We start from the raw sequence: 26,555 nt of genomic DNA, 5'->3' as shown, positions 1-26,555 counted from the left end.
CGATGTCCACTGACACCGGGACGAACTAATCTGCCTGTCTGGGGTACGGGGCCCGGCATGGGTATTTAATTAGTACAACCAACCCCTAAGGTAGTACTAACGAGGGCCAGGTGAGCCGGCCTCAGGGGCGCGCCGCGACCACCACGTGGGTGGGGAGGACGCAGCGGCCGCTCTGCGCTCCCGCCTCCCCCGCGCCTCAGACGCACCACGCTTGGCGCAGGCGCACAGGGGCCGCGGCCCGCCCAGGTGGGCGCGTGTGCCGCTCCCTGATCTCCGCCGGCGCACTGTCTCCCAGCGGGAGCTTGTTGCAGGCGGTGAGGGCCCGCCTCCCAGCCGGGCAGGAGGCGTGGGCATGGAGCTGGCCGCCGTCGCCAAGCCCCGGGCCCGCGCCGCTGCCTAGGGCGACCCGAGGGACGCTGCCTAGGGCGCGGCTCCGGGGACCCGTGCGGCCTAGCACGGCCCGGCGCTGCGCGGATGGCCCTGCTCCTGCGGCCCGTGCTCGCCGTCCTTCTTCTCCTCCTGACCGCCGCTTTCAGGTGCCAGGAGCAGGCCCAGACCACCGACTGGAGAGCCACCCTGAAGACCATCCGGAACGGCGTTCACAAGATAGACACGTACCTGAACGCCGCCTTGGACCTCCTGGGAGGCGAGGACGGGCTCTGCCAGTATAAGTGCAGTGACGGTGAGGGGAGCCCCAGGCCCTGCGAGGCCCGTGCTTTCAGGGCTTTTGCGGGGGACCGAGGTCGTGGAGGTGTGAGATGCCAGGCAGACCTTGACGGTGTCTTCTGGCCCTGGAAAAACTTAACTATCGCTAGATTCTTGCCATTTTTGTGATTGAGAAACCTGCTGACGAGTTCGCGCCACCATTGTTAGAATGTGAGAGATCGCCTGAGAGTGTACTCTCCATTCTGTTTTCGTTGCGTCTGATTTACTTTTGTTGTTATTGTTGAAATTGCGTGAAAGTTGCCTAAGAAGTTAGTGACGTAGCATCATGGGGATGGAGTGAAACAGACTGATTTTAGCGCCTTTAAATTAGTCAGCTGAACACGCAAAACATAGCAGGAATTTTAAAGTCATGCTTTTTTAACTTTCTCAAGAATTGGTTTAAATTTTTTTTTTTTTCTGCAAAGCTACAGACAATAAATTGCGACCTTTGTACAGACTTTTGGTGTACTTTACTGTTGAGAAAGAGTTCTGATTAACTCTTCTAGGAAATGATTCTAGCAGTACTTGACAGGAATTTTCTTTCCTTAGATACCAGTGACGCTGCCTCCTCATTGTTGGTTGCTATTAATATTATTCTTTTGATTTACTTTTTCATATTTTTAAACTTTAATTCTGTTTGAATCTGAGAACTTGTTTGGTGGCATTGTTGGTTATAATAACTTAGTATTTCAGGCAGAGATCGTTCTTTTGAAGCACTTGACTTTTTTGAATGCTTAGATGTTGTAATAGTTCAGACAAAGTACTTGGGCTTCTTTTTTGAATCTCAAAATGTTAAGAAAGTAATTGGGAGGTCATGTTTCCAATAAAAGTGGACAAGGTTTGGGCCTAGTTAATTTAATGCTTGGCAGCTCAAAATAATAGGGAACTAAAGGACTTTAGAGGTAAAACTGGACTATACGTAGGTGAATTGTAAAGGGACCTCTGTCATGTGAAAACGTGATGCAACATGCGGTCATAATTTCTAGTTTTCTGTTAATGGAGGTAAAGAATGAACTATATCTTATATGCTATGAATTGCTAAATTTCATTCCTTCCTAAATGTATGCCTAAACGTTACCACCAGTGTTCAATCAGGAAGGATGTTTTTGTCCTTGTAGAGCTTGTTAGGAGGAATAAGTTAAGTGAGTAATTTGAAGATTAAATGGTTGCTTTTCCTGAGGCAGATGTGATAGTTTTACTTGGTCATCCCCATTCATTAAACAAATAATTGAGTGCCTGCTATGTGTCAGGCGTTGTACCAATTGGAGATTTGGCAGTGAACAAAACTGACAGAATTTCTGTCCATGGAGCTTACATTCTGCTGGGGAGAGACAGTAAACTAAAGAATAAGTAAAACAAGCCAAATCTGCAGTGTGTGTAGATCTGCAGTGTGCCAGTGATTCCAGAACAGTACAGCAGGGGAACCGTCAGTGGCGGTGTTGGGAGGCATTAGTTTACTCTTTTAAATAGGTTGGGGGAAGGCCTCACTGAAGAGATAATATTTGAGAAGAAATCTGAAATGGGGAAGGTGGCACTGTGATGATCTAGGGAAAGAACAATCCAGGCAGAGGGAACAGCAAGTGTAAAGGACCAGAGCTGAAATGCCAGGCAAGGATGACTCTGAAGGTTTTGGCCTGAGCCAGAGGAAGGATGTAGTTGCCATTTACTGAGATAGGAAAGACTTGGAAGGATCAGTCTTCATAAATTTATTATGAGTCAAGCGTTCTAGAGTTTATTTAGTTTCGTTTATTACATTTAAAATATCTCTGAAGTTAAACGGATACTATTCTTATTAAAAATATTATTTTAATCTTTCCTTTTTCTTAATCCTCTTCTCTTCCACAAGCCTCACAAAATTTACCATTTGGAGTTTAGAGCAAGGTCTCCAGCTTAAAAAAACACAAATGAACTCGAGAATTTAGGAAACGGTATGCTTCAGTGAAAATCTTTTAGTACTTAGCAAGTACTGTCTGCTCATAGGATTGTGGTTCCAAGTCACCGTGTTGATAATTCCAACATAATGAAGATTGTTCTTTAATTGCTGTTACTTGAGCAGTCTCCCTGGAACACTGTCTCAACCTTTCCTGTATTCTGGAATATTAGTGACCAAATCAGGACCAAACAGAAACAGACAAGTCTCAAAATTAAAGGAGCATGGTGATTAAGGGGTGATTAATAGTCGCAGTAAAGAGGTCAAGGGAACCTTAAAAAAAAAGACTTAACGGAGGGAGAGGTGTTGGATTAAAGGGCACAGATTTGTTGCATTCACTTATCTTTGCTCTGGTGAAGGGCCAGCATTATGGAGATTTGCTCCTTCTGGCCATCCTGCCTAGGGTGGGAACAAGGCTTTACGGAGAGTGAAATAAATTTACTTAGGGGGGCAAATTTAATGGTCACTGTTTTTTTCTTTTAACTTTTTTCTCCCTGACAGCAGAGAAGATTGAGGAAGAAAATTTTCCAATTTCCTTTAAAAATAGAAAACAAAATTGGCTTGTAAAATGTTTTTAGAATTATGAATAAGTCATCAATTCATTCAGTAATTGATATCTTAACAGGATCCCTTTGGCTGTCGTGCTCAGAATAAAAAGGGTCGAGAGAGGTGGGGGAGCAAGAATGGAGGCGAAGTGACGGGTGCAAAAATTCAGACCAAACATGGTGGTAGTTTTGTTCAGGGTGGTAGCAATAAAGGTGGTGAGAAGTGGTTGGATTTGGGGTGTATTTTGAAGGAAGAGCCTAAAGCATTTGCTAATGGCTTAGAAGGAGGCTGTGAGTAAACTAAAAAAGGATTCCAAAGTTTTCAGCCTGAATAATTGTAAGGATGGTGTTGCCATTAACTGAAAGCGGTTGTGGGGGGGGAGCGGTGGGGGGGAGCCGGGGGTGGTGATCATGGAAAAACTAGTTTTCGGTTCATTAGGAAAAATAACAGCATATTTGTATGCTTTTGAGAATGATTCAGCAGAGAGTAAAAACACTAATAAGGGAGAGAGGAAGGAGAATTATTGGAGTCATGTCCTTAGGTGAGAGGAGTGAGTTCTAGTACATAAATAGATTGGCCAAGAGCAGAGAGGATATGGGCACAGATGCCAGTTAGGTGGGTAGTGTTCAAGTTATCCTCTCATTGCCTTGGTTTTCTCAGTGAAGTAGGAATCGAGGTCATCAGCTGAGTGAGAAGGTGGGAATAGAAGTGTTGGAGATTGAGGAAAATAGGAAAGTGAATGTACTAGAAAAATAAAGTAGCATAAGGGCCCTTTGGAGATTAATAATCAGGAATTTAAAGTTTCAAGTGTTTGGGAAAGCAGGTTGGGATTCTGTACGGCTTCATACAAAACACAGTGATAAGATCTTTCTGTGACCCAACAGGCTTCCCTTCATGCTTCTCGTCCATTTCAATGTCTTTCAGGTGAAGGAAATTGGTCTCTTGAAGGTATTTACACCAAATTAAGAAAAATATGTAGAAAAGAAGTATCATTGTCTCAGTCCAGGAGAATCTTTAGATTTCAACTGCCCATACAGATGATAAAACATAAAGCATCAGATAAGAGCAGTCGCTTAGTCAAAAAGTGAAATCAGTGAATAGTATTTCCATGTAGTTGTATGTAGTGGATTTGGTTTTTGTTTTGTTCTGTTTTGTTTTGTTTGGCAGCACCCTGTGGCATGTAGAATCTTAGCTCCCCGACCAGGGATCGAACCTGCACCCCCTGCAGTGGAAGGGCAGAGTCTTAACCACTGGACCGCCAGGGAAGTCCCTGGTTTGTTTTTAAAACTCTTATTCCGATCTCATTTTTTTTCTTAGCTTTCTGTACAATAAAGCTAAGATATTGTAATTTGTAATTTCTGCTTACAAATTTTAGGGGACGGTGACCCCAACACATCATGGATTTTTGGTTTGACTCTGATGTTGTTTATTCTACTGTTGAGTTTTTGCTTGCTTTGTGTGTTAGTCTGCCCAGGTTGCTATAATAAAATACCACAGACTGGGGTGATGTAAACAACAGGAGTTTATTTCTTACAGTTCTGAAGACTAGAAAGTCCAAGATCAGGGTTTAGCCAACACTTTTTTTTTTTTTAATGTATTTATTTATTTATTTTTGGCTGCTTTGGGTCTTCGTTGCTGCGCAAGGGCTTTCTCTAGTTGCGGCGAGCGGGGGCCACTCTTCCTTGCGGTGCGCGGGCTTCTCATTGCGGTGGCTTCTCGTGTTGCCGAGCACGGGCTCTAGGCACATGGGCTTCAGTAGTTGTGGCACGTGGGCTCAGTAGTTGTGGCACGTGGGCTCAGTTGCTCCGTGGCATGTGGGATCTTCCTGGGCCAGGGATCGCATCCGTATCCCCTGCATTGGCAGGTGGATTCTTAACCACTGCGCCACCAGGAAAGCCCTAGCCAACACTTTTCTGTGGTGAGAGCTCTCTTTCTGGCTTGCAGACAGCTGCCTTCTTGCATGGTAGGGGCAGGGGGTGAAGGGAAAGTAAGTTCTCTGGTGCCTCTTCTTATAAGGGTACTAATCCTGTCATGAGGGCCCTACCCTCGTGACCTTGTCTAACCCTAATTACCTCCTAAAGGCCCTATCACCAAATACATTGAGAGTTAGGACTTCAGTATATGATTTTGGCGGGGACACATTTCGGTTCATAGTACTTAGTAAAAACTGGCACCAGTAGAAATGCTAAATATTTTTAATGATCAGCAGCTTATAACACCTTTTATAACAACACTTAAAATGATATGAATACAGTTGTAATCATGGTATCTATATCAACTTAACCATTTTTTCTTTTTTTAACTTTTATTTATTTTTTAATTTTTATTTTACATTGGAGTATAGTTGATTTACAGTGTTGTGTTAGTTTCAGGTGTACAGCAAAGTGATTTAGTTATACATATACATACATCTATTCTTAGATTCTTTCCCCATGTAAATTATTACAGAGTACTGAGTGGAGTTCCCTGTGCTATACAGTAGGTCCTTGTTGTTTATCTGTTTTATATATAGCACTGTGTATGTGTTAATCCCAACCTCCTAATTTATCCCTCCCCCACCTTTCCCCTCTGGTAACCATAAGTTTGTTTTCTAAGTCTGTGAATCTGTTTCTGTTTTGTAAATAAATTCATTTGTATCATTTTGTGTGACTTTTGTCACTTAGTATGATAATCTCTAGGCCCATCCATATTGCTGCGAATGGCATTATTTCATTCTTTTTTATGGCTGAGTAATATTCCATTGTACATATGTACCACATCTTCTTTATCCACTCATCTGTCGATGGACATTTAGGTTGCTTCCATGTCTTGGCTATTGTAAATAGTACTGCAGTGAACATTGGGTTGCATGTATCTTTTCAAAGTATGGTTTTCTCCGGATATGTGCCCAGAAGTGGGATTGCTGGATCATATGGTAGATCTATTTTTAGTTTTTTTAAGGAACCTCCATACTGTTCTCCATAGTGGCTGTACTGACTTACATTCCAACCAGCAGTGTAGGAGGGTTCGCTTTTCTCCACATTCTCTCCAGCATTTATTGTTTGTAGACTTTTTGATGATGCCCATTCTGACCACTGTGAGGTGATACCTCATTGTAGTTTTGATTTGCATTTCTCTAATAATTAGTGATGTTGAGCATCTTTTCATGTGCTTTTTGGAGAAATGTCTATTTAGGTCTTCTGCCCAGTTTTTGATTGGGTTGTTTGTTATTTTTTTATTGAGCTGCATGAGCTGTTTGTATATTTTGGAGATTAATCCCTTGTTGGTCACATCATTTGCAAATATTTTCTCCCATTCTGGGGCTTGTCTTTTTATTTTGTGTATGGTTTCCTTTGCTGTGCAAAAGCTTTTGAGTTTAATTCGGTCCCATTTGTTTATTTTTGTTTTTATTTTCATTAGTTTGGGAGGTGGATCCAAAAAGATATTGCTGCAATTTATGTCAAAGAGTGTTGTGCCTATGTTTTCCTCTAAGAGTTTTATAGTATCCAGTCTTACATATAGGTCTTTAATCCATTTTGAGTTTATTTTTGTGTATGGTGTTAGAGAATGTTCTAATTTCATTCTTTTACATGTAGCTGTCCAGTTTTCCCAACACCACTTATTGAAGAAACTGTCTTTTCTCCACTGTATACCCTTGCCTCCTTTGTCATAGATTAATTGACCATAGGGGCATAGGTTTATTTCTGGGCTTTCTGTCTTGTTACATTGATCTATAAGTCTTTGTGCCAGTACCATAGTGTTTTGAATACTGTAGCTTTAGAGTATAGTCTGAACTCAGGAAGCCTGATTCCTCCAGCTCCGTTTTTCTTTCTCAGTACTGCTTTGGCTATTGAGAGTCTTTTGTGTTTCCATACAAATTTTAGAATTATTTGTTCTAGTTCCATGAAAAATGCCATTGGTAATTTGATAGGGATTGCATTGAATCTGTAGATTACCTTGGGTAGTATAGTCATTTTGACAATATTGATTCTTCCAATCAAGAACATGGTATATTTTTCCATCTGTCTGTGTCATCTTCAATTTCTTTCATCAGCATCTTATAGTTTTCAGAGAATAGATCTTTTGCTTCCTTAGGTAGGTTTATTCCTAGGTATTCTTTTTGTTGCAGTGGTAAATGGGATTGTTTCCTTCATTTCTTTTCCTGATCTTTTGTTAATGTATAGAAATGCAACAGATTTCTGTGTATTAATTTTGTATCCTGCAATTTTACCAAATTCATTGATGAGCTCTAGTAGTTTTCTGGTGTCACCTTTAGGATTTTCTGTGATGTATAGTAGTATGTCATCTGCAAACAGTGACAGTTTAACTTCTTTTCCAATTTGGATTCCTTTTATTTCTTTTTCTTCTCTGATTGCCATGGCTAGGACTTCCAAAACAATGTTGAATAAAAGTAGTGAGAGTGGACATCCTTCTCTTGTTCCTTATTATAGAGGAAATACTTTTAGCTTTTCGCCATTGAGTATGATATCATCTGTGGGTTTGTGATATATGGCCTTTATTATGTTGAGGTATGTTCCCTCTATACCCACTTTCTGGAGAGCTTTTATCACAAATGGGTGTTGGATTTTGTCAAAAGCTTTTTCTGCATCTGTTGAGATGATCACATGGTTTTTATTCTTCAGTTAGTTAATGTGGTGTATCACACTGATTGATTTGTGGAATTAAAAAAATCCTTGCATCCCTGGGATAAATCCCACTTGACTATGGTGTATGAGCCTTCGAATGTATTGTTGGATTTGGTTTGCTAGTATTTTGTTGAGGATTTTTACATCTATGTTCATCAGTGATATTGGCCTGCAATTTTCTTTTTTTGTGGTATCTTTGTCTGGTTTTGGTATCAAGGTGATGGTGGCCTCATAGAATGAGTTTAGAAGTGTTCCTTCCTCTGCAATTTTGGAAATAGTTGGAGGAGGATAGGTGTTAACTCTTCTCTAAATGTTTGCTAGAATTCGCCTGTGAAACCATCTGGTCCTGGACTTTTGTTTGTTGGAAGATTTTTCATCACAGTTTCAATTTCAGTGCTTGTGATTGGTCTCTTCATATTTTCTATTTCTTCCTGGTTCAGTTTTGGGAGATTGTACCTTTCTAAGAATTTGTCCATTTTATTGGCATATAGTTGCTTGTAGTAGTCTCTTAAGATCCTTTGTATTTCTGTGGTGTCAGTTGTAACTTCTCCTTTTTCATTTCTCATTTTATTGATTTGAGCCCTCTCCCTTTTTTTCTTGATGAGTCTGGCTAAAGGTTTATCAATTTTGTTTATCTTCTCAAAGAACCAGCCTTTGGTTTCATTGATCTTTTCTATTGTTTTCTTCATCTCTATTTCATTTATTTTTGCTCTGATCTTTATGATTTCTTTCCTTCTGCTAACTTTGGGTTTTTTGTTCTTCTTTCTCTGGTTGCTTTAGGTGTAAGTTTAGGTTATTTATTTGTGATTTTTCTTGTTTCCTGAGGTAAGATTGTATTGCTATAAACTTCCCTCTTAGAACTGCTTTTGCTGTGTCCCATAGGGTTTGGATCATATTTTTGTTTTCATTTGTCTGTAGGTATTTTTTTTTTTTTAGTGGTCATAGTCTCCTTTAGTATAAACCAATAGGTATAACTTCATATAATTATATGAATATAATTTCATAATGTCTGTAAGTAGTTTTTGATTTCCTCTTTGATTTCTTCAGTGATCCATTGGTTGTTTAGTAACATATTGCTTACCCTCCACATGTTTGTGATTTTTACAGTTTTTTTCTTGTAGCTGATTTCTAATCTCATTGTTTGTCAGAAAAGATGCTTGATATGATTTCAGTTTTCTTAAATTTACCAAAGCTTGCTTTAGGCCCCAGCATGTGATCTATCCTGGAGAATGTTTCGTGTGCACTTGAAAGGAATGTGTATTCTGCTGCTTTTGGATGGAATGTTCTATAAATATCAATTAAGTCCATCTGGTCTGATGTATCATTGAAGGCCTGTGTTTCCTTATTGACTTTCTGTCTGGATGATCTGTCCATTGATGTAAGTGGGGTGTCAAAGTCCCCCACTATTATTCTGTTACTGTTGATTTCTTCTTTTATGGCTATTAGCATTTCCTTTATATATTGGGGTGCTCCTACGTTGAGTGCATATATATTTATAATTGTTATATCTTCTTCTTGGATTGCTCCCTTGATCGTTATGTAGTGTCCTTCTTTGTCTCTTGTAACAGTCTTTAAAGTCTATTTTGTCAGATATGAGTATTGCTACTCCCATTTTATTTTGATTTCCATTTGCATGGAATACCTTTTTCCATCCCCTCACTTTCAGTCTGTGTGTGTCCCTAGATCTGAAGTGGGCCTCTAGTAGACAGAATATACATGGGTCTTGTTTTTGTATTCATTCAGCCAGTCTGTGTCTTTTGATTGGAGCATTTAATTCATCTACATTTAAGGTAATTATTGATATCTATGTTCTTACTGCCGTTTTGTTAATTGTTTTGGATTTGTTTTTGTAGGTCTTTTTTCTTCCCTACCTTTTTTGTTCTCCTGTCTTGTGACTGGATGACTATCTTTAATGTTGTGTTTGGATTCCTATTTTGTCTGTGTGTGTCTGTCTATTGTAGATTTTTGGTTTGCGGTTACCATGAGGTTTTGCTATAGCAGTCTGTACATATACAAGATTGTTTTAAGTTGTTGGTCTCTTAATTTCAAATACATTTCCTATATCCTGCATTTGTACTCTCCTCTTCTCACGATTGCTGGGTTTTTTTGTTTGGTTTTTTCTTTTACTTTATTTTTAGCTGTGTTGGGTCTTTGTTGCTGCACACGGGCTTTATCTAGTTGCAGCGAGTGGGTGCTACTCTTCATTGCAGTGCGCAGGTTTCTCATTGCGGTGGCTTCTCTTGTGGAGCACGGGCTGTAGGCACGTGGGCTTCAGTAGTTGTGGCACATGGGCTCAGTAGTTGTGACTCGGGGGCTCTAGAGCACATGCTCAGTAGCTGTGGCGCACAGGCTTAGTTGCTCTGCGTCATGTGGGATCTTCCCGGACCAGGGCTTGAACCCATGTCCCCTGCATTGGCAGGCGGATTCTTAACCACTGTGCCACCGGGGAAGCCCCACGATTGCTGGTTTTGATATCGTATTTGTGTGTGGATGATTTCCTATCTTTACTGTGTGTTTGCTTTTACTGGTGAGCTTTCCCGCTCATAATTTTCTTGTTTCTAGTTGTGGCTTTTTCTTTTCCACCTAGAGAAGTTCCTTTAGCATTTGTTGTAAAGCTGGTTTGGTGGTGCTGAATTCTCTTAGCTTTCGCTTGTCTGTAAAGCTTTTGATTTCTTCCTCGAATCTAAATGAGAGCCTTGCTGGTAGAGTATTCTTGGTTGTAGGTTTTCCCCTTTCATCATTTTAAATATATTGTGCCACTCCCTTCTGGCCTGCAGAGTTTCTGCTGAAAAATCATCTGATAACCTTATGGGGATTCCTTTGTATGTTATTTGTTGCTTTTCCCTTGTTGCTCTTAATATTTCTCTTTGTCTTTAATTTTTGTCCGTTTGATTAATATGTGTCTCAGTGTGTTCCTCTTTGGGTTTATCCTGTATGGGACTCTCTGCACTTCCTGGACTCGGGTGACTGTTTCCTTTCCCATGTTAGGGAAGTTTTCAGCTATTATCTCTTCAAGTATTTTCTCAGACTCTTTCTGTCTCTTTTCTCTTTCTGGAACCCCTACAATGTGAATGTTGGTGCATTTAATGTTGTCTCAGAGGTCTCTGAGACTGTCCTCATTTCTTTTCATTCTTTTTTCTTTATTCTGTTCCATGGCAGTGATTTACACCATTCTGTCTTCAGCTCACTTATCCGTTCTTCTGCTTCATTTGTTCTGCTATTGATTCCTTCTAATGTATTTTTTATTGCATTTATTGTATTGTTGAACTCTGTTTGTACTTTAATTCTTCTAGCTCTCTGTGAAACATTTCTTGTATATCCTCGATCTGTGCCTCCACCTTTTCTGAGATCTTGGATCATCTTTACTATCATTATTCTGAATTGTTTTTCGGGTAGATTGCTTATCTCCACTTCACTTAGTTCTTCAGGGGTTTTGTCTTTTCCTTTGTTTGGAACATACTCCTCTGCTGTCTCATTTTGTCTAACTCTGTGTTTGTGGTCCCACAGGCTGCAGGATTGTAGTTCCTCTTGCTTCTGTGGGTGAGAGTGGTCTAGGAGGCTTGTGCAGGCTTCCTGGTGGGAGGGACTGGTGCCACTGGGGCGTGGAGCTGGGTGTTGTCCCTCTGGTGGGCAGGGCCATGTCAAACAGTGTGTTTAGAGGTGGCTGTGGGCTTAAGAAGACTTTAAGTAGCCTGTCTGCTGATTGGTGGGGCTGTGTTCCTTCCTTGTTGGTTGTTTAGCCTGAGGCTTCCCAGCACAGGGGAGGGTGGGGCCAGGTCTTGGCATCAAAATGGTGGTCTCCACGACAGCTCATGCCAACGAGTACTTCCAAATAACTCTGCTGCCAGTGTCCTTGTCCCCACAGTGAGCCATAAGTGCCCCCCGTCTCCCCAGGAGACCCTCCAAGATCAGCAGGTAGGTCTGGTCTTATGAAGTCACCGCTTTTTCCCCTGGGTCCCGATGCACCCAAGGCCTTGTGTGTGTCCTCCAAGAGAGGCCTTTCTGTTTTCTCCCGTCCTGTTGATTTCCTGCAGTCAAGCCCCCCTGACCTTCAAAGCACAATGTTCTGGGGGTTCCTCCTCCTGATGCCACACGCCCAGACTGGGGAGCCTGACCTGGGGCTCAGAACTCTTAGTGGGAGATAAGTCTGTGATATAATTATTTTCCATTTTGTCGGTCATCCACCTGGCGGGTATGGGATTTGATTGTATGGCAAATGCACCCTCCTACCACCTTCTTGTGGTTTCTTTGTCTTTGGGAGTAGAATATCGTTTTTGGTAGGTTCCAGTCCTTTTCAGTGGTTGTTCAGCAATTAGTTGTGATTTTGGTGTTTTCATGAGAGGGGCTGAGCTCAGATCCTTCCACTCCGCCACCTTGTCCTCACTCCTCTCAGCCTTCGCCATATCCACTTAATCTTAAATCAACAACCTTCTGTGTAAGTTGCTCAGAAATAATTATTTCAACATAAAGATGAATTTAGAATTTAAAACACTTTAAAAAATTTCAGGAAACTAGTTCAATTTTCTGGGGTTTTTTTTGGGGGGGGTTGTTTTGTTTGTTTTGGTTTTGTTTTGTTTTATGTTTTGCTGTGGATAAAGAAGATTTTAATTTCAGCAAGGAATGTTTCTCATTTTTTCATCTGGTGATTTCCTGTGCACCCACTTTGTGCCAGGCATCTTCTAGGTGAGCAAGACAAAATTGCTGTCTCCATAGAAACTAATTATGTTAATTTGGTTAATAAATGTTAGAAAGAAAAATAAAGCCAACCGTGGGTGTATGGAATGGATATAAAAGTGAAGGGGCACTATTCCAAATAGAGTGAGTAAGAAAGGCCTCTCTGAGGAACTGATAATAGTAGGTTCCTTCAAAAGAAACAAAAAAGAAACACATGCCCCTTTTTCCACTTACACTGGAGAGCCAGTTTTACCAGCACTTATTTCATGGTGTTATTGTCTAGTATTTCACATACAGTAGATCTATGTTCTTTATTACTCCATTTTAGCAGCTCCTCTCTTAGGACAGTTTTAAGCACTAGCCATGTTTGAGATGACTACTACTTCCATCCTTGCCTCCATTTTCATTTTTGCCAGCTGATTTTCTCTGTACTCTTTTCCTCTTTATTCTCTTATAGTAAGTATATTTTGTTTTGTTTTCCCTGACTTCATTTGCTTCTAATCGTTCTCCCGTTCAAAGGTAATTATCTTTTACAAAATGAGGTAATGTCTGTATATATCAACACATATGCACACAGGTATGTATCACTATTATTGTACACATCAGAATGTTCAGAAATGTTTTTATAGACCCAAAATCGAAGAAAAGTGTATGGGTTTATATAAAAAACAAAGGGAAGGGAAAATAGAAGTGCTACTGTTGTATAACATTGAGAGAAATAACTTTCTGGTTAAAAAAAAAAAAAAAAGCAGACACTTGAAGAGATTAGACATCCACATGCCTTTAAAACTCTAGGCCCGTATCAGTTGTCTGAGGGTGGTAATCTTTGATCCTCATAGAGAAGAGATAAGTACCAGAAATCTGGAGACTGGCAGGGGTAGTGTACGGGGTATCCACAAAGTTGGAAACAGGATAAACAGCTTGTTGGTTAGATTTTCAAGTAATATGCCTGATATGTGTTGCTTCAATCTCCAGGCACCTTTTTTTTTTTTTTTTTTTTTTTAAACATCTTTATTGAAGTATAATTGCCTTACAATAGTGTGTTAGCTTCTGCTTTATAACAAAGTGAATCAGTTATACATATACAATATGTTCCCATTTCTCTTCCCTCTTGCATCTCCCTCCCTCCCACCCTCCCCATCCCACCCTCCAGGCACCTTTTAAGGTGATATGCTTCTTAATTTAAAGCAAAAAGTCCAGTTGTTAACCTGAAAAAAATATGTATATTAAATAAACTATTTTTTCTGTTTCCAGACTTTTTGAACACTCTTTGGCATATTTATTGTACTTTTTTCAGACTATAAATGTGACTCACTGCTTAGTATCTCTTGCTACATGAGTTTCTAAACATTTTAGACAGTTGATTGTTAAAACCCTTGACAAGAGAGAACTTCAAGGGGCTAGAATGGCTTCCCCAAGGATATAATGCTGATTCAGCCTTCCTCCCTTTCGGTGAAGAGGTTTCTAGCATGGTAGGGTAGATCAGATGCCTAGTCTCTCATGATACTCCCATGAGAAGTGTAGGCTGGATAGAACTTGTTTTAGGTGAAATCACAACTGGCTAAGCGGTCTACCCAAAGGATTGGGTTAATGACGTCATGGCTTCTTGTAGAGAGGGCTCATCTCTAGCAGGGTGTTGCAGATCTCTGTCCTGGTTAAATCAGTGTCTCAAGTTTGTGAATATCTGGGTATAACAAGTAACACTGGGTGAATACCTCTAGATTTAAAATCTGCTTAACAGTCCTGAATGATGAACTAAAACTAACAAGATAAGAGTTTTATAACCTAGTGTTTTAGGCTCAAAAATTAAATGGCAGAAGTGCTGAGCCTCTAGCAGTAGATGTTAAAAAGTTCATTTTAGAAAAAAAACTTTTTTCTACTGTTATTGTGCTGTATTTTATTTTATTTTTTAAAATTTATTTATTTTTTGGCTGCATTGGGTCTTCATTGCTGCGCGTGGGCTTTCTCTAGTTACAGCAAGCGGGGGCTACTTTTCGCTGCGGTGCGCGGGCTTCTCATTGTGGTGGCTTCTCGTTGCGGAGCACGGGCTCTAGGTGCATGGGCTTCAGTAGTTGTGCCATGCGGGCTCAGTAGTTGTGGCTCACAGGCCCTAGAGTACAAGCTCAGTAGTTGTGGCTCACAGGCTCTAGAGTGCAGGCTCAGTAGTTGTGGCACACGGGCTTCATTGCTCGGCATGTGGGATCTTCCCAGACCAGGCCTCAAACCCGTGTCCCCTGCATTGGCAAGTGGATTCTTAGCCACTGTGCCACCAGGGAAGTCCTGTGCTGTATTTTAGCACTGAGACATAGCTGAAACATATGCTGTCTTAGGTTATATTAATACAAGTAGTTTATCCAGCTCAAAATAGACCCATCATTCCTAATGGTGTTCAGTTTGGGGTGCCACATTCTGGATGTGACAAACTAGAAGTGATCAGTCTTTGGAAGCTGATGAATGCTCACCAAACTCAAAAGAGACTGAAGGGTAAACAGCAGTACCCGTTTATTTATAATGAGTATTATAACTGCCATGAATATTAGGCTTCCAAGTATTCTTCATTCATTCATTCATCAACAAATATTTATTGAGAACCTAACTATATGCCAGACATTGCACTATGCGTTGGGGGTACAAAATAGACAAAAATCCCTGCCCTCAAAGAGTTTATATTTTAATATGGGGTGACAGATAATAAACAAAATAGGTTAGTAATATGTTAGAAGGTCATATGTGCTACCAATGGTATGGTCAGAAAAGGCCTTGAACATGAAGAAGTATGTAGATGTCAGGAGGAAGAGTATCCACATAGAAAAACAGCAGCTTCAGTGACACTAAGGCAAGAGCAGACCTGGAGTGTCTGTGGCCCAGCAAAGAGGTCAGATGTGATGGGATGGAGTGAGGAAGGAAGGAAGAGGAGAGAGAACAGTAAGGAGATGAGGTCGGAGATGCCATTATATAGGGCTTATAGACAATGAAAGGACTTTTGACTTTTTTCTTTTTTTTTTTTTTTTTTTTCTGGCTGTGCAGCATGGCATATAGGATCTTAGTTCCCCAACCAGGGTTCGAACCCACGCACCCCTCAGTGGAAGTGCAGAGTTTTAACCACTGGACCACCAGGAAAGTCCCAGCTTTTATTCTGAATAAAATACTAGCAAACCATTGGAGGGGTTTTGGCAGAGCAAAGACTTAATCTAACATATATTTTAATAGGATCACTCAGGTTCAGTGTTGAGATTGGACCATGGCTGGAGGTGGTGTTGGGTGGGGAAACCAAAAAGACTAGTTGGGTTATGGCAGTAATCCATGGTGACTTGGAGCAGGATGGTAGCAGTGGAGGTGGTGAGAAGTGGTTAGATTCTGAATATTTTGAAGGTAGAGTCAACAGGATATGCTGTTGAATTGGATGTGGGATATAAGAAAATGAGAGAGTTAAAGATGGCTGAGGTTTTTTCCCTGAGCACATGGAAGGATGGATTTCTGTTACCTGAGAAGAGGGAACTGTGGATGGAGCAGGTTTGGGGGTGAATGGCAGGAGGTACACCTTAAGTTTGAGGTGCCCATTAGATATCCAAGTATTGATAGTTAGAATATCCTCTCTCTGTAGCCCCTTTAGAGTGGAATGCGAAATCGTAAAGAGTTTTCTTAAGAGTGAAGGACTAAAAGCAGGAGTTGAAGGATCACAGTGACTCACCTGTGATAGCCTGAGGCATCTACCTTCATCTTCCAAGGGCCCAGGAACAGCCCTCCTCTTGGACAGTGCTAGAGAAACTTCTGTCATTGGCCTCCTCTTTGCTAGATCCATCATAACGATTCCCTTTTGTACACATTGTACTTCAGACTGGGTGGAACTTTATATCTCCGTGAAGTTATGCTCTCTTGAGGCTCTCCTTGGTCACCTCAGTTGAGCATGTGAGTCTTAGCAGCGCCCTTAAACCATTTTTAGTTCATTACTTTGAGTGGATTACTTATTTTGATGGCTGATTACTGGAAGGGTTGCTTTTTTTCTTCCTCACTTTACTTTTGGAGGGCAAACTTAAAGTCTCCTAGTTATAAATGTTAATTGAATGAAAGTTGGTGGAATACTTTGTGTCTCTCCGAAGTATCCAAATGTGGGGTGGTATTTGGAATAACTGGGGATATTTTATTTGTGGAAGATAAATGGTAGCCCCAGGTGTGTGAAAGGATTATCATGTAAAATAGGGAATTGGGTGGCTTTGTGTCCCCCAGAGGGCAGAGGATTGCTTACAGGTAGAATTTACGCAAAAAAGAGAAGAAAGAACTCAACAGTTAATGCCAGTCCACAATGGAGTAGGCTGTTTCCTGACACTATAGGATTGTGGGAAACATTCAAAAACTCTTCGGTATATTGAAGTGATTTCTGTATTACATGAGGAGAGATATTTCTGGAGTATCTTCCAACATTTAAGATTGCTTTGATAATGTCATCTTTCTCCTTGTTACTGAACTATTGGTGCTATTAAGGAGAGTATAACTGGAGTAATAGTTTACCAAGCTATCTTTGTTTCTTGCCTTTTTCCTTAGATGGCAGAGGAGTATATTTGTGAAATGGTTGGTTGGAGTCTGGGCTAGAATGGTCCTGTAATGTCTTATAATGATATTAAAGTAATTAAATGATCAGATGACCGTGTCTTCCTTAGCTTTAGGCTCTAGTTAATGGTTATTGAGGTTTGTGTACAATGGAGCGTTGGCTGAGGTTGGGTAGATACAGTTCTTGCCCTGTAGATTTTAACCTAAATATATAAGCATTAGAATGTACAGGAAAATGGTGTGGATTTATGTTTCACATATATGGACCTAGTCTGGCATGTAAGCTCTGAAATTGACAGAAGTCCAGAATAAGGATTCACATGTTTGTATGGTGTAGGCTTGCAAATATAATTACATTTTATGAACCACCATAATATTTTATGAACTGCCATCTATGCGTACATGTACACGTTTGTACATATTTTGCTTCAGGAAAAGTAAAAATAATTCAGTAGACAAATTAGCATTTTTAATGCTCATCCGAATAAACACATAGTCACTTATGTTAGCATCCAAATAGTAAATATTTCCAGGGCTAGTCTAGCACATTGTAGACCTTTTTGTGTATGTATTCTCTAGCATATTTGAAAATTAATTATGATACCATTTATATTTTATAGGATCTAAGCCTGTTCCACGTTACGGATATAAACCCTCCCCGCCGAATGGATGTGGCTCCCCACTGTTCGGTGTTCATGTAAATATCATTTTTTATTTGCGAAGTTTTTATGATTGGTAGGCTACGGAATACTCTTGATACACCATCAGTATGTTCTCAGGCTCAGAAATAATTTTGTTTTTTGTAATAGTGATCAGGTTTGTTATATTCTTTTATAGCTAAAACACATTTAATAAGTCCTAATGAAACTAAATGGAGTAAAAGTCATGTTTTATTTTTTAATCTTGTAGATGTTAATACCATTTAAATAATATTTCCTCATGTCACAAGTATGATTGAAAAGTTTAGAGTATAGAAGTAACACTACTTAGGATGAAAAAGTACAGGAAAGCATAATATTTTCTATATTAAAACTAGGCTAAGTGGGATAGCTGTGTGTTTGTTGTAAGGGAGGCTGAATCTGAGCCAGTATTATGGGAGAAAAATGTTTTATGAAAGTGATTCCTAGACACAAGGGTTTTGCATATAAAGTTATTTAAAATAGTTAAAGATAATTACAGATTCGAAGGAATAACGTCTTTAGGGAATGGATGAACACTTAAAGATTAAACCATAAAAACCAAAAATAAAGTTTGAGTTGTAGGAACTTAGAAGTTGTTGGTGACATTTCATATAAAGTACATTTTATTGAAGGAGGAGGCGCAAAATACTTGGGAATATCCAAAAATCATACTTGCATAGCCCCTGCAAAAGTCTTCTAAAGCTCCTAGCTTTATCTTTCTATTCTTAAAATTATGTTTTGTGTTTTGGACAATTGGAAGTTGCGTTTGCTACCGGCAAATGACTGTGAATTCTCTAACATTGCACAATAGGGAGCTTTGAGGCATGGCTGAGAGGATGGAGTAACATGGGTGGGTGCAAGTGAGGGTGATGGAGAGAAATCTAACCTGGAAAGCATTTGGAGGCAGAAACGAATTTTGGAAATTATCTATATAACAGTGTTGTCTTTGATTTCTAAGTTTCTTTGATGCGCTACTTCAGAGAAGGTTTGAATTTCATCAGCAATCATCCATCCAAATGTCTCTTTCAGCTTAACATTGGCATCCCTTCCTTGACAAAGTGCTGCAACCAACACGACAGGTGCTATGAGACCTGCGGCAAAAGCAAAAACGACTGTGATGAGGAGTTTCAGTATTGCCTCTCCAAGATTTGCCGAGATGTGCAGAAAACACTAGGGCTAGCTCAGCATGTGCAGGGTAAGGCTGATTCGGTGGGATGGGGATGAGTGCAGTCTGGGAAGTTTTATTAGATGCTTTTGTGTTAGTACAAGATATACCGATAGAAATCTTTCACTATGTATTACCTTATCTATGGTGAAACAGCCCCTTCAATTTTCTGAGCTGAGAAGTCAATGATTTTACCATCTAAAATGGTTTGCAATCACAGAAGCAAGAAGTGTTAGGAAACCTGGGGAGGAGGGTGTGTGAGCTAGAGAAGAATTCATCCAAAATCTTGTGCCCTGTAGTGTAGTTCTAATTACCCAGAGCCTGAAGTTTGAAATTCTGGATCCAGTGAAGTTCGGAGTATAGCACATTGGATTTGGAGTAGGAAGTTCTGGAAGATTTGAGTCTTAACTCTGTCTTTTCATATGTATCTGTGTCAGGAAGGTCCTCAAAACCACCCCCCCCCCCCCAGGTTCAGTGATTTGCCAAGAGAACTCACAGGGCTCAGCATGTAGTCATACTCACGGTGATGATTATTGCAGTGAAGGGATACAAAACAAAGTCAGCAAAGGTAATAGGCGTTTCAGTGTCCTCATTTATAAAATGAGAACGGTAATACCCATCTTGTAGAGTTGTCATAAGGATAAAATGAAATATTTGTAGAAATACACATTGCTGTACAAATACTAATAGTCAACAAGATTTCTTTACTGTCAAGCCAAAGAATGTACCATACACTGAAATCAGAAGAGGAGGGGCAGTAAGAAGGGGCAAGAAAGGAAACTACCATTTTTAAGCACTTTCTGTAAGATACTGTGCTAGATACTTGAGATATGTTTTCATTGATGTTCACAGAAACCCAAAGTACTAGTTGGCATTATGCCCCTTTTTAAAGGAAGGAAATTGAGGTTCAGAAAGAAGTAACTTGTCCCAAGTTGCATACTTTAAAACTTGTGTTCTATTCCAGTATTCCCCAAATAGTCTCATATTATAGGTGTTATTCTGAAATTCTAGTAATAACTAGGAAGTAATAACAAGGAGGAAATCTCTGCTCCAGGTGAAGCTTGAACTCACAACCTCTGAATCCCTTTGAAAGCTTTTGGCTAAGGTAAACTAGTTGTCCAGTTGAAGCACAGATAGATGTGTTTCCTGTTTTCTGACCTAAGGATATGCTAATGTTAAATGATGAAACCAGTTTCCTTGCAGTCTCCTATTTAGTAATCATAACCTTTACACTTCTGTGGTTGGTTGTATTCCTTAATGGCATAGCCTTTTGGAAAACTTTGAAAATGCCAAGATTTTGTAATGAAAAGTTTCTTTCTTAACATGAATATTGGAAACTAGAAGTATTTGGATAACTAAAAGCCACTCTGTGCCATGTCTCTGTAAGTATAGTATATTAAGATAATCTTACCTGAGTGTTCCAGGTTTCTTAGAATAAGAAAAGTTAAATCTGTTATCTTTTTTATAGTCTTTCAAAAAAATTAAGAAACCCCACCAGAGGAAAAAACACCTTGGATTCCTGTGTCTCCCCTCCCAAGCCAAATTTGGATATTGGTCAAAGAAAGAGACTGGGGTCCATTTCATACTTTAAGCATCTTAAATCATGTGTGATCGTTAAAAGCTATTGGCTATAATTAAATGTTTTGATGTTTCTCTATTTTTAACCTTCATTTTTTTCTGCACCTGGAAGTCCTTCCTTAAAGTGCAAATTTGAGTGTTATCAGGCATCTCTATTAGTGATATTTTTCATATAAAAGGAAAATCAACAGTGATGAACTGATCAGTGCTATTGAGAGAGACTGTCTAGTACAGAAAGTTGGTTTGAATAGTTGCATGCAAAGAAAAAGTAGATACAGGTAGAGAGGCTGAAACAGAAAGTCTTTGTATATATATGCTACTAGTTTGCGAGGGTTGGGAAGACTTTCACCTAAAATAGGTGTAAGTGCCCACTAAGCCTGTGCCTGACATTGTGCTGAAACATGTAATATATGTGAAGAGAGAGTGATGCTTTGCAGTTGCCTAACAGTAATGGCACTTTCTTACTTTGCAGCATGTGAAACCACCGTGGAGGTCTTGTTTGACAGCGTTATACATTTAGGCTGTAAGCCGTACCTGGACAGCCAACGAGCCGCATGTAGGTGTCGCTACGAAGAAAAAACTGATCTTTAAAGAAGATACTGACAGGTGGTGACAGCAGATGAGGATAGAAGAACATAACCTTTGACAAAGAGCTAATGTTTTCACAGCATAAAGCTGCCTTATTTTTGTGAAAGGATTATTTTAAGACCTTATTTTGACATTAAAACTTCAAACTAAAGAAACAAATGCAGGTTATCTTCCTGGATGTTGCTGCCTTAGTGTGCCATATTGTCTTGACAATCACAGAAAGAGGTGCATGTTAAGGGAGAATTTTTTAAAAGAAAGAGTCTAACTCAATTTTCACAACTATATTTATCAAAAAATAAGGTCAAATGTAAAATTCATTGTAAGGTATGTTCAACATTATCTTATTTGGAAATATGGGGAAATCTTCACTTAAAAGTATGTTTGTTTACTGTAAAATTTAAAATATACATTTATGCCCAGAAAGATCTGACTTTATTTTTGCTCTTTTAATTAACACAAACAGTTTTTCCATAGCCCACTGAGCATATGAATAAGCCACACTTCTATGAATGACAGGACTAGTTACAAGGACATGTCTGTTTCTCTTGTAAAATTGGAACCATCTCCTGGGACCTCTTAGGAAACAAAACTAGGATATTTAGGTATTAATATGTGCCTAGAAGGTGACGTGAACAAAATTCAGAAGCATAGCCCATTTTATGAACCACTCATGACAAATTTCATATTTTGCTATATAAACTTTGCCTAAATTGGAGAAAAGATGGATTTAATGAGACAAATGAAAAGTTGTTTAATATACACATCAGAGCATTATATGCGTTATATGCTTTGGTGTTTACTCCCTAGGACTTACTCTTGGTAGATTCTGGGATATTTTTAAAAGACTGTAAACCTTTTACTAATATTGGCCTTCATAAAAATTGTTCTTGATATTGTTGGGTTTTTTAAGTCTTTAACTGTGGAGTCAAAAGGGATGGAAAAGCAGGATCCAAAGAACTATCTTTTATGGAAAATTATTAACAGATGTTTAAGAGCAAATCCCAGAACTTCAACTGCCTCTGAAAATGTCTGTGAGGATTGAAAGCTTTTCAACCCCTTGGAAAGCTCAGCTGTGTTCCTCTACCATTCTTTGCTTATCACTGGCTGTCGACGTTCCCTAGCCATGTATATCTTTTGGGTAACCTCTGGCCAAAGTTATTAAGATGAACTGCTTGGAAAGTCAGAGAAAGACAGCACCAGCAGAAGTGGTTCTTTCTAAATCAATACAGGCAGAATTGGGATGAATGAAAAATATGTTCTGGAAAAAGGGCCACATTCCTCACTTTGAATATATGTTATCACTGAGAACCTGATGGCTTCCCAGACTGAGATGGTGGCAGCTATTCTGCTAATAGATGTGTCCTCTATTAGACAAGGCAAGTGTATCCCTCAGGGCTAAGTAAGCAAACTGGGCTCCAGTTGTATTACTTGACCAGGTAACTTTAAACATGTAATAAATTCATGGATTTTCTTGGCAGTATTGGCTTTCTCAAGAGGACAAAGTCAATGTCTTTGTAAAATATTTAATTCATGGTCATAAATTATGTACAAAAATCAGTAGAAGCAGTTTTTATGTTCAAATTTTAAAAACTTATCTAGGAATAATTTTAGATTTACAGAAGAGTTGCAGAGACAGTATAGAGACTTCTTGTATACCCCTTACCCCAATGTTAACATTTTACATAAACACGAAACATTTGTTAAGAAACCAACATTGGTAATTACTATTAACAAAACTCTAGACTTTATTAGGATTACACTAGGTTTTCCACTAATGTCGTTTTCCTTTTCCATGATCGACTTTAGGATACACCATGTCTACTTAGCCTCTAGTCTGTGATGGTTCCTCGTCTTTCCTTGTTTTTCATAACCTTGACAGTTTTGAGGCGTACTGGTCAGGTGTCTTGTAGAATGTCCCTCAATTTGGGTTAGTCTTACGTTTTCCTCATGTTTGGACTAGGGTTATGGATTTTTAGGAAGAAAACCAAGAGGCGAGTGGTTTTTCTCATCAAATCATATAGGTAGTTGACTGCTATCGACTTGATGTTGTGTAAACTCTAGACATTTGATTAAGGTAGTGTCTGTTAGTTTCCTCCACTATAAAGCTACTGTTTTTCCCTTTCCATGCTTTTGTTCTTTGGAAACCAGTCACCAAGTCCAGTCTGTGGGAGGCGAGGGGTGGGCAAGATTATATTCTGCCTCCTGGGAGGGGGGTGTATCTATTGTAGTACTTGAAATTCTTGTCACCATCCGCCCCTCCCCATATCCATTTATTATTCAGTTATTTGTGTCAGTATGGATTCATGCCTATTTCTTTTGTACTGTGGGTAATATTTACAAATTGTTCCAGCTTGGCCATTGGGAGTTACGTCAGTTTGACTCTGTGTGTCTTTGACCTGAACCATCCTTTTGACTTTTGAGCATCTCCATCCTTTCTGGTAAGAAAGTAGGAAAGTTGCTTCAGGCTCATCTTATATATTCCCAGCCCCAGCCCTAGAATCAGCCTCTTTTCAAAGGTTCCTTTTATTGAAGAATGGTTTACAGTGGAACTTAGAAACCAAGATCTGGACACTGGATAGCTTGGTTCTACTGGGGTATCACTGCTTCTAGACCCTCCCAGCAAACAGAGCTAGGAAATATGTGTATATTAACCCATGTACATGTACATATCTGTAATTATTTATGTGTATATATATTAAGCTGAAGATAAGTTTGTACTGTCTTCACTTGAATTCTGTACGACAGGGCATATATTTAAGCTTTAAGGATGGTATTTTCCTTATCCACAGAATAAATTAAAAAACAAAATCACCCCAAAAAAACTAGCTTTTAGCAGCTGTTTGCAAGACATACATTGATATTTTAAAATAATAAAACTATATTGCCTTCAAATAATGCCTGTCTTTTTAAAGTCTTTTGGCACACCTCTTCCAGGGACAGACATGGCTGTATTCATTTCATAGGTGGAGAAACCAAGGCACAAAGAAGTTGTAAGGAAGACAGAATTGAAACATGAGGGCAAACACATCTTCTCGAGCAGGATTTCCTTCAGTGACCCCCTAGACTAGTCTAGACTAGTAGTACTAATTAAAAAGTTGTTTTGTTAGCTTATAACTACTTCTCCCTAAAATGAAAAAGTGATATTTCTGTCACTATTTATAGATGTACAAGGTTGGCAGGAGGTCAGAATGGTCATTATTTTATCCTGGTACAAAACAGGAATAACATCTAACAAAATGAAGACAGTGGAGTCCTTCTGTAAAAACAACTCTTTTTAGTAGACTGACTTTAGTAACTTTGGGGAGTAGAATGAAACCTATTAGGTAAGGATCCTTCCATATAGATTACATTGCATTGGTCAAAATTGACAGATACTCCCTGCAGTATATTCAAGTCTTGTATAACACCTGGCTCTAATGATTGAAATAGCCCCTTTAGTTTGCTGTTTTTCCTCACAGAATTGTGTACAACCAGTATATGAAAAATAGCTAAATTAATAGTTATCAATAAAAATAAAACCAGATCAGCAGTGTCATATTTGCATACAGGTCACGTGATGTTATGCTTTTTTTTGTCTCGGGCTTATTAGGTTTCCAGAACATCCTTCAGAGTCTCCTTGCTGACTACTTTACAAATATGTCTTTGTTGGCTCTCAGGTTTTCTTAAGTGTAGTAATCAGAATTATAGAAATTTGGTATTCCTATGATTTATACAGGAAAAAAACAAGGTTTAGTGGGGTAAACACTGAAAAAAGAAAAAAGGCCAAAATTTAAGTTTTAGAAGTATCTCTGAATTTAACTTTATTCCATATATTTCATTCTTTGGATAGGTAACAGTTGGCTAAGAGCTTCAGTTTCAGAAAATTCCATAAAAGTGACTTCTAAAAGTCACTAAAAAAAGTCACTAAAAGTCACTATAATGGCAAGAATCAAGCCATCCTGCCCATTAACTTTTGGTCTTTAGTATATCTTAATTATTTTAATAATATGGAATTGCTTTGGGTTCTTCTTGAGAAGGAAGAGATTCCTTGTAGGATTCTAATTAGTCTATGTCTCAAACGTGAGCATGCAGCAGAATCACTGGAGGGCTTGTTAAAATGAGCTGCTGGACCCCACCCCCAGTTTCTCATCCAGTAGGTCTGATTGTGTAGGTCCCAAGAGTTTGCATTTCTAGTATGTTCCCAGATGATGTTGATCCTGCTGATTCAGAGACTACGGTTTGAGAACTGGTGTAGGTAATCTTCAGTAGCTAAAAATAACATGTACTGAAAACTTACTGTGGGCTGGGTACTATTCTGGAATTTTGGCAGTTACTATCTCAGCTATTGAGTAAATTTGATCCCCATTTTACGGAGAAGAATTTGAAGCTGGGAGAGGTTAAACTGCCTTAAGTACTTGTCCATGGTCTCACAGCCAATAAAATCATGGAGCCAGGATTAGAACCTAGACAGCCCATTTCCCAATCCCAGGCACTTACCCTTTTTACTGGGGGGATAGCTGTTGCTTTAAAAAGCTAGAATTTAGCATTTATAATTGTAAAATAAGTATCCTAATGCTTTGTATTTATGTCTCTTAAGGTAGACAGTATCTTTATATAACCACATGCTATAAAAGCAATACAATATTCTGAGATAACAAGACACTTAAGGGGAAAAAAAATTCCTTTCATCTGCTCCTTTCAGATAAATGGAAGGTCAGCCAATTGGAGTTCCGCTTCTATATAAGGAGTGTTTTCAGGGCTCAAGCAGAGTAGACCCTGAAAACCAGGCAGGAGGACAGGAGGCTCTGGTGGTCAGATAACTCATTGAAACTGGGTAAAGTCCAGAGTGCAAATGCTGAAACCCTGAATCGCATTCAATGGATAAATATTTATTGAGCACCTCCTACATACTAAGCAACTGCTTTGTAATGGGGAAACCGAAAGAAGGCCAATTTTGCTTTCAATAAGCTTAAGATGGTGGCAATAAAAATGTATTGAGCTCTTCACAAGCCAGGCACTGTTCTGAATACAGTGATTTAACTCAGTTGTTACAACCACCATACAAGGGAGATACCAATACTCCATGTCTTCACCGCAGAATAAGGAACAAAGCTAGTGACTCGGGAAATATTTTATGCCTACAAGGAACTGAACAGTAAGTGGCATGGGGTGAGTAAAATCCTTTGATTTCATATTCTATTCAGTGACCAAGCAAGACTTCTGAACCACAAGTACATGTAGGAAAAGTTACCAAGTTAGATTTTATTTTTCCCTCCCCAATAAAGGGGTGATGCTTATAGAAGACGGATCCCTTATACTTATTTTAATGTATTAGAAATGGTGCCTTAACACATTTTATCCCCCAGTCTGATGACGGTTACTTGTTAAATGGCAAGACCCAGAGAAGATGGAAAGAGGAAGCCACCTTTTCTTCCGATTTCAGAGTTGTTCGTTGAAGTACATTTACACACTAGCCAACCACCCGAAGAGGAGCTCAATTAAATGCAGCAGACATGCTCTGGGTCGTTAAAAGCCAT

General features: G+C 39.3%; 1 protein-coding gene across 1 annotated transcript; it reads left to right on the top strand.

The window, feature by feature from the left end:
• The first annotated feature begins 210 nt into the window (after window positions 1-210).
• PLA2G12A (phospholipase A2 group XIIA) lies at window positions 211-22,593 on the top strand. The gene is made up of 4 exons (XM_059923423.1): window positions 211-682; window positions 17,649-17,725; window positions 18,738-18,903; window positions 20,924-22,593. The coding sequence occupies exons 1-4, from the start codon at window positions 475-477 to the stop codon at window positions 21,040-21,042; spliced, it is 570 nt and encodes a 189-aa protein (XP_059779406.1). The 5' UTR covers window positions 211-474; the 3' UTR covers window positions 21,043-22,593.
• Window positions 22,594-26,555: the final 3,962 nt, after the last annotated feature.

Source organism: Balaenoptera ricei, chromosome 5 (assembly GCF_028023285.1).
Source record: "Balaenoptera ricei isolate mBalRic1 chromosome 5, mBalRic1.hap2, whole genome shotgun sequence".
Lineage (NCBI taxonomy): Eukaryota > Metazoa > Chordata > Mammalia > Artiodactyla > Balaenopteridae > Balaenoptera > Balaenoptera ricei.
The sequence above is the reverse complement of the archived record's forward strand: the minus strand, read 5'-3'. Positions and strand labels throughout refer to the sequence as shown.

What these genes read in the sequence shown, in the direction of transcription:
- PLA2G12A (XM_059923423.1), top strand. Translation starts at nt 475, where the DNA reads ATGGCCCTGCTCCTGCGGCCCGTGCTCGCCGTCCTTCTTCTCCTCCTG. An exon ending in CCAGTATAAGTGCAGTGACG is followed by an intron (nt 683 to 17,648) that starts GTGAGGGGAGCC and finishes TATATTTTATAG; the next exon opens with GATCTAAGCCTGTTCCACGT. An exon ending in GCTAGCTCAGCATGTGCAGG is followed by an intron (nt 18,904 to 20,923) that starts GTAAGGCTGATT and finishes CTTACTTTGCAG; the next exon opens with CATGTGAAACCACCGTGGAG.